Genomic DNA, 8397 nt, shown 5'->3' with positions numbered 1-8397 from the left:
CCAGCCGGACACGTCAGCACTGACCAGTACAGAAAATCTCGTCCGAGATCGACCTCCAGTTTCAGATAACCCTCGGAACAGGCACTAAACGCCGAATCTGTCGTTTAGTGCCAACGATCCAGATCACACTTTTCAAATGGAGCATCTTTAGTTGGATTTATCTTTTAATTGTTATATCTTATTTTATTTTAGTTACTCTTAATTGAAAACAAAATCCTTTAGGTTTAGAATTTATTATTTTATTTTAGTTTCAAATCAAATTAGGTTAGATATAAAAGGAAAAAGATTCAGCCCTTCGAGGGATCTTCTCTCTTACGCGCTTTCACATTTTTTGAATCCTAGTTTTCTCTCTGAGTCACGAGCCACAAACCTCCTTGGTTAAGGTTAGGAGCTCTATTTATTTCTATGAATTAAGACTATTATTGTTCTATTTTAATTAATGTATTCATTCAGTTTCAAGGATTACTTTCGTTCTTCATCTTATGAATCTGGGTATCAGCAGAACAACCCTTATTCTATATCATTCTTGTGATTCTCGGAAAAGTTATCTCACTTAAATACCAACTTTAAAGTAAATTCCTCCTAAATTGCTAATTACTTGGACTTAACGGGATACGTGACATATAATCCTCTTATATTTGGGTAATTAGGATTTTTGTGGCTAATAAACTAGAATTGAACCTAGCCCTTTAATCTATATTAAGTGACCAAGACATTTGCGGTTGATTAGGTTAGAGGAGACTAAATCACTAAAGAATTAAGGTTTAGTCAATTACAGTTTTCCATGAAATGGATCTTGTATGATTAAAATAGTTGGTAAGAAAACTTAATCCAGACGAATAAATAACTCCGAAACCTTAACTACTCTCTCACATATATTTACACTAATTCTATTGTTTGCTTTCTTACTTTCTGAAGTACTATTTAATGTGATTTACAACCCTCAAAATAGCACTTTCTGCTTGCCTGACTAAGTGAGTCATTCGACTATTGTTGCTCAATCTATCAATCTTCGTGGGATAGACCCTTATTTTGGAGGGATATGATTATTTATCTTATTGATTTATTGAATTATTGAGGATGCTGATTATTCTGGTTTATTGATTTAGTTTTGTTGAGTTGGTCATTGTTGGACTGATTTCTTGAAATTGGTTTATGGATTATGATAAGATGATTTGAGAATATTGGAATTGGTTTGTTTGATTTATCGGAAATAATTCTGAGAATTGGATATGATTTGAGATATGAAAATAGTTTGATTTTGTAAGCGGTTTGATTTTTAATTGGTTTGATTTTATAAATATTTTGATATTAGAAATGGTTTTGATATATTGAAAATGATTTTTCTGTTGGAATTGGTTGGATTTATTGGAAATGATTTTGAAAATGGCTTGAGAAATTGTTTGGATGAGACTCGAGAAGAGTGGCAAAGTCCGAGTTTTAGGGGAGATGTTGCCGAAATTATTTAGAAAAATTTTGAGAAGTTTTATTTAGGTTAATTTGGATTAAAGAATTTTTTTATTTGATTTTGATTTATTTAAGAAAAAAATGAATTATGTTTGAGTTTAAATTATTTGATTTTGAAATGAGATTGGTTGTCGCTCCGCTAAAAGTCTAAAGGCCTTGCTGAGGGGTTTAACCAATATATGTTTTTTCTTTGTCTTTTGAAAAGAGTTTAAATTCGAAAACAGTTTTGAAGTTAGCTCGAGGAATATGAAAATGAAGGAGACATGATTATGGCAATGATGGCTGAATTTGAATGGAGGATAATAAGGATTGATTTTAAAGTATGATTTTTTTAATAATTGAATGAAATTGAGAATGAATGTAAAAATGAAATTGATTTTGATTGAGATACCTGGGCAGTAGCAACGATTGTGGTTCGTCCTACTTACTCCGGGTCAGTGACTGAGATACCTGGACAGTAGCAAGGATTGTGGTTCATTCCACTTGCTCTAGGTCGGTGATTGTGACGCCTGGGTAGTAGCAGTAGTCGTGGATTATTCCACTTGCTCTGGGTTGAGTCTTTAAACACTCGCCTGGGTAGTAGCAGTAGAAGTGGTTTATTCTACTTGCTCTAGGTTAAGCGTGTAGTAGCAAGGGGTTGTGGCTCAGACCCACTTGCTCCGCAATGGGTGTTTCTATCCAAGGTTATCTACCAGGACATGTCGGGTTTGGCTGTATAACTGACAGATGATATCATCAGCCATAGGACAGGCATGTATCATATGCATCTGTATGCTTTGTTTGAGTTTGAATTTGCTTTGGTTTGCCTAATTGCTTAACTGTTATTAACTGCTATCTAAGCTATTTGCTGTAACTACTATCTATACATGTGATTTCCTTGTCTGTTTTGCCTGTATTTGTTTCTGGTGTGGTACTTTTGTGATTGATGATTGGTGATGAGTTGATGGTAATGTTGATTGATTATGTGGTAGGCTGAAGGCCGTGTTTAGTTTCTGATTGAGGTTTAGTTAAGTATGACAAATCAAGTTGGTTCAGCATAGATTTAATGAACCTATGCTTAGAACAGGTTGGTCATTTATACTGTTAGGAAACTTTTTAAGATTCTTTTATAAGAAAAGTGAGTTTTGGTTTTCGAATGATCATTATGTTTGAAAACGATTTTCTTTTTAAATATCTTCTTATAACAAATTCTGAAACTTTGTGGTGAGATCATGTGGTTAGGTTCTCACTTCCTACAACTTTACCTTTTCAAGAACCGAATGAAGGAGCTTACGAAGAGTTTTATTGCGTTTTGTTTATACGATATTGTTGTTTTAGTTAGATAATTATTCTTTTCTCGCCTTTGTTATTATAATATTATAAGAGGGATAGGAGTTATATATTTTATATGTATATTATATTTATAAGCTACTTATGTAATAAGCTTTGTATATATGAATATGCTTGTTTGTTTTCAAGATAAAGTATTTTTTTAGTTTTTCAAAGAAAATAGCGATACGATTTTGAGTCAAAGGCTCCTATTTTATTATTAAGTATTTAAAGTCATCGTAATACTTCTTATTATCAAAGTAACGCAACCAAAAGCGTAACATTTTAATAATAAAGGTATTACAGTTCAAATGTAAAACAACTTCGTATGTTTTTATAAAGTTATTAAATATAAAAAAGAATGTCAAAGTACTCAATCCCCTTCTACTATAAATCTAGCATTTCAATTTATAGTCTAAATATTGTGTGACTTGGTGCTTTTGATTAAAATTTTAGTTTTGAACTAAACATTATAAACAGTACTGTATTTAGTTCAACTCAATGTTTGATCCGGCTCTGTGAACCTTGCTAAATACAAAAATAAATAAATAAATGATAAAAAGTTTGTCTATAATTGCCATGTTCTTAAAATACAATGGCAAAAATAGTGAAAAGAAACAATATTGAAATCATATCGTAATTATTAACAAGTCAAAACACCATGATGACCGACCGACGGACCAATAAATTTCATTAATTAAATTCACAGTGCAACAGTCGGAGACTATCACTTTTCACTTTGCTAATAACTTGCGTGCACGTTGGTTTGCACCTTTAACTCGAGAGTTCAACTCATCCACATCATCACTTAGATGATCAAGAGCTTTATTTTGCCTGCAATTTTTACATGTAGAACGTAAGTGAACTAAACAAAGATCTAACATGTACAACTAAAAAGATAGAGATCGTTAAAACATGAGCAGTACTAAAAAGCTAAAAAAATCATAAAAATCTAGAGAGAAAACATAATAATTTTTATACATGACTCACTAAAAAAAAATCAAGAAACATAAAAGCATAGAGAGTGTTAGAATATAATTAGGATCAATTAGGATCAATTAGAATTATTTAGTATATCTGAATATTTATTATAGAATATTATGTCGTTATTATTACGATTCTCTTAGTCCCTATAAATACCCTTCTATATTGTATCACTTCAAACAACTTAAATAGACAACTTAATTATACTCAATAATACACAAATCCTTCCTCCAGTTTTGTCTCTTGTTTCTAACATGGTATCAGAGCCATGGTATCCTCCTTGAAGATGATAGGTTGTTTTCCTTGCGGTGAAATCACCATAGTTTTTACACTTTTTTTTCTATGCCATTTTTTCTTTCCTTTTGTCACTCCTTTGATACCTTTTCACCTCACCGATTAGCCTGTTCTCTCTGTCTTATGTTTTTTTTTAGTTGAATGATCAAACACCATTGTCATTCACTGCTTACCTATTCTCATGAAAGAAAATCATATAGTTTTCGCTCTCTTTCGGCAGTTCCTTCTGCGTTCTCTCGTGGCAGTTTCATCTGCGTTCTCTCGTGGCAGTTCCATCTGCGTTCTCTTGTGGTAGTTCTGCGTTTTCTCGTGGCAGTTCCGTCTGCATTTTGTCTGTATTTCTTTGTGGCAGTTTTGTCTGCATTTCTTTCCGGCAGTTCCGTCTGCACTTCCTTCAGATAGCGGTAGTTCCGTCTGCGCTTCCTTCAGACAAACGGCAGTTCCGGCTGCGCTTCTTTCAGACAAGCGGTAGTTCCGTCTGCGCTTCCTTCAGACAAGCGGCAGTTCTGTCTGCGCTTCCTTCAGACAAGCGGCAGTTCTGTCTGCGCTTCCTTCAGACAAGCGGCAGTTCTATCTGCGCTTCCTTCCGGCAGTCCCGTCTGCATCCGTTTTATCAGTTTATGCATTTTTTTTCTCTTTATTTCGTTGTTTTAAATAAGTTTCAAACTCAAGTTGTCACTTGAGTTTGAGGGGGGATGTTAGAATATAATTAGGATCAATTAGGATCAATTAGAATTATTTAGTATATCTGAATATTTATTATAGAATATTATGTCTTTATTATTACGATTCTCTTAGTCCCTATAAATACCCTTCTATATTGTATCATTCCACACAACTTGAATAGACAACTTGAATAGACACACAAATCCTTTTTCCAGTTTAGTCTCTTGTTTTTAACCGAGAGAAAAATTATAATATTACTAGCATAATATTTTTATTGAAAACATAATAATCCAAAATTAATATGTTACTAACATGAGACTCTTATGAATTCAACAAAATAGGGAAAACATTTTCCAACAAACGATCTAGTTTTCTATCATTTTTTCTTAACAAATTTGTCTTTGCGGTAATAACAGCAAAAATCAAAATCCGTAATTCTTAACATGTTAGTCAAATTTAAAAATTTCCTTAAAACTTTGTATGTTTTCTGATTTTCACAGTAAAAATATCAATCTATTTCAAAGACCTTAAAATAATAAGAATTCTTGAAAGATCAAAATGTATGATTTAAAAATTTTTAGAGACCAATTTGAGTGTTTAATTACTCATATAATAATTTTGTACAGATTTTCATAAGTGGCAATACTATAATTGTGTAGTACCTGTCAAGTTCACTTCCCATATCAACTGCCATGCCCTTCAAATCGTCTAAGATATTACTGAGATCTGATAGTCCTTCGTCTTGTTTTGCTTTTTCATTCTAATTTATTATAGAAACATAACGAGATAATTATGTTGCTTCACAGAATATAATAAAATAAAATTTGATTTTTTTGATAGAAGAGAGTGATATTGTGTTATTTTAATTTAATAATAACACCCTTTTCTTTAATAATAATGACATTATTAATTAAGAAACGATAACATTCACTCCCTTTTATGTAAGGGGAAAAAAAGAAGGCATACTTCTATTTGTTGGTAGGCATTGGTTGGTTCAGGATGGGGTGTGTTAGAGCCAGAGCGTCCCTTTTGCCCAGGAGCCAACCCCAACTTCTCCCTCTCTTCCTTATTTGCTTCCCCCTTTTTATTTGTATTGTCTGCTTACAACACACACTATCAAATATAACTAATAATATATTTACATCATTCTTTTATAAATATTTTTTGTATATTTTTATTTTTAGTATAAATATGAATCTTTTAATTTTTTATTTTTATTATTCATTTTTTTTATACCAAAAGTAGAAAAGAATAAAAGAATAGACATAAAAATAATTCTTATTACATTTTAATGTTTTATTATAATATAAGTTAAATGATTGTGAAAAAACCTAGTGAGATTTTAGGGCCTGTAATCTCCTTTGTCTTCTTTGGCCTCCAAGGTTTAGAGAACATGCCACCAAGATTGTTTAGGAGTTTTTCACCCTGATGAATTATCAAAATATAAATTCTTGAATTAATAAATCATAGAGGAATAATAATTAAAAGAACCTAGAAAATAAAAAGAGAAACAAATATGATCAAGTCATTAGTGTAATTTGTATTTACTTTTTTCTTTCACTAATCCCTTTCTTGAATCGATGATTTGAATTACCATATTTACTCAAAGAATCGCTATATTCTTAAATTTTTTTATATATAATGATAATGTTCTATTATTCAAACAAAGATATCATAAAGAAGTAGTAATTTGATATTGTCCATTAGACCATTAATTACTAAGGTTATTTAGGTTTGAATATTGTCTTTGAAACAAAAATACAAAGACAACAGATACAAATTAAAAACTTTTTTAGTTATAGAAATAGGAATAAAGGCATAAATTTATATATCTACCATATACAGGAATTTATTTCTTGTATTTTATAATATACTTTCCAAAGTGAAAACAAAAAATGTCTTCATCTTGTAGTTTTGTTTGAAGGAGACATAATAATCTAAAGAGAGTGTTTAAGGGTCTGCACTTTTATTAAAAATTGACTAATACTTAATCATAAAAAAAATGAGTAATCCCACACCATTAGATATAATTTCACACTATTAAAAATATTGATAATGACTAATTGATTACTACAAATCACAAAATTTACGGGCCTAACACTCCTCCAATTGCAACCCAAAGTTATTGAATCTTGAAGTTAAAAGGACGAAAAACATACCCGACTCAAGTCCCTTTCAGTTTCAACAACCATATTGTGAGTTCTCGTTATTTGCTCACCCTGTTGGTGCAACATATCAAGGGTCCTTGTGGCATCACCCTTTATGTCCTCAGCAATCTTCACCAAATTGTTAACACTTTGTGTGGTCTCTTCAGCTTTGTACACTGCATAGCCCTCCAATTCCTGAACACTTTGATTCTCTAGACCTCCGGAATCGCGAAAATCATTTTTATACTTGTTTTTCGCAGCAGCCGAGGTGCGCGACGATGCGGTTGTGGTAGGCTTTCGCCCCCAATAATCGTCGTCGTCATCCTCATCGTCAAAATAGCTTCCTTTGGATTTTGGTGCAATGACAGGTTCTGAAGAAGTTCTTTTGTCTGTAGTAAGGTTTGTCTTCTTTTCCGGTTCAAGATCTGAACCAGAAGGAGCAGGATTTGGGGCTGGCGCTGCTTTTCTAAATCCAAACATATTTATGTTCCGACTTGTTTATAATTACAGATTATGAAAAAACCTAGTGGAAATAATAATAATAAAATGATTCAATAACCAAAATCTTGCACTAGGTTTTCTAAAGTAAAATTATAATACTTCTTATCATCATGCTTTAAATACATAACAAACTAAAAGTAATGGCATAATAACACCAAAATGGATGCAGTCGAGATTGTCCATGCAAATGTATTTCATGTCTTTTAAAATTTTGCTGCCGAAGAAAAAAAATAGATCAGAACAACTTCCATTAAAATTATGTTAATCTTATAAAACAAATTGCTCATGTTATATCTTAAGTATCCACAAAGAAAACAGAGCGCACAATAAATTCATAGAAGGCTTTAAAATAATCACATATAAGAAAAATAGTCAAGATCATCAATTGCCATGCAACTTTTAGAAAAAATTCCCATATTTATCTTTGAAATATTTCAAAAATGTAAGGAAACGCAAATGGAGAAAGCCATGCATGATCCATTAAAAGATATAGTACACAACAACAATATCCAGAATTCAAAATCATTGGGTAGAGTGGGGGGGGGGAATATGCTCATACTATCCATAAAACAGTTGAAAAAAATGAGAAATGAAAAGAAAAGAAAAAAGCAAGAGTGGTAGTATACCCTGAGATCGATGCTATATGATCTCACAAACCCACACCTAAGGATGACGGGTTTGTGTTTATTTCTAATGTGAAAGGACAAAGAAAAAAGGAAAATACTTTCAACAAAAATTAAAATCTAAGAGATTGAGAATTGTGTATGTTTCGATCACAATATGAACATGAATGGAAGGTGTAGCGAAAAAATAGACACATATTTTCTAACCGTACAAACCTTTGTCAGCTATAAATCATTCGATTAGAAATTTTGTCAATTGTAGTATTCATAAATTGACTGGTATCTTTGTATGGTTTTATAATTTTATGTTAAGTAATATTCTACTTTATTGTATTGAATTCTTTTCTTCGTTTTTATAAAAAGAATTTTATAACTTTATCTACGTATATTAATTACTATCTAATTTT

At 31.5% G+C, this 8397-nt stretch overlaps 1 protein-coding gene across 1 annotated transcript; it reads right to left on the bottom strand.

Moving 5' to 3' along the window:
- LOC107640613 (putative SNAP25 homologous protein SNAP30) lies at positions 3399–8105 on the bottom strand. Its single transcript, XM_016344124.2, has 6 exons — positions 7994–8105; positions 6879–7389; positions 6051–6144; positions 5686–5816; positions 5382–5479; positions 3399–3609 (listed from the first exon to the last, which is right to left on the bottom strand). Exons 2-6 carry the CDS (start codon positions 7344–7346, stop codon positions 3510–3512), a joined length of 891 nt encoding a protein of 296 aa, XP_016199610.1. The 5' UTR covers positions 7347–7389; positions 7994–8105; the 3' UTR covers positions 3399–3509.

Source organism: Arachis ipaensis, chromosome B05, assembly GCF_000816755.2.
Source record: "Arachis ipaensis cultivar K30076 chromosome B05, Araip1.1, whole genome shotgun sequence".
Classification (NCBI taxonomy): domain Eukaryota; kingdom Viridiplantae; phylum Streptophyta; class Magnoliopsida; order Fabales; family Fabaceae; genus Arachis; species Arachis ipaensis.
This window is presented reverse-complemented; position numbering and strand designations above follow the sequence as displayed.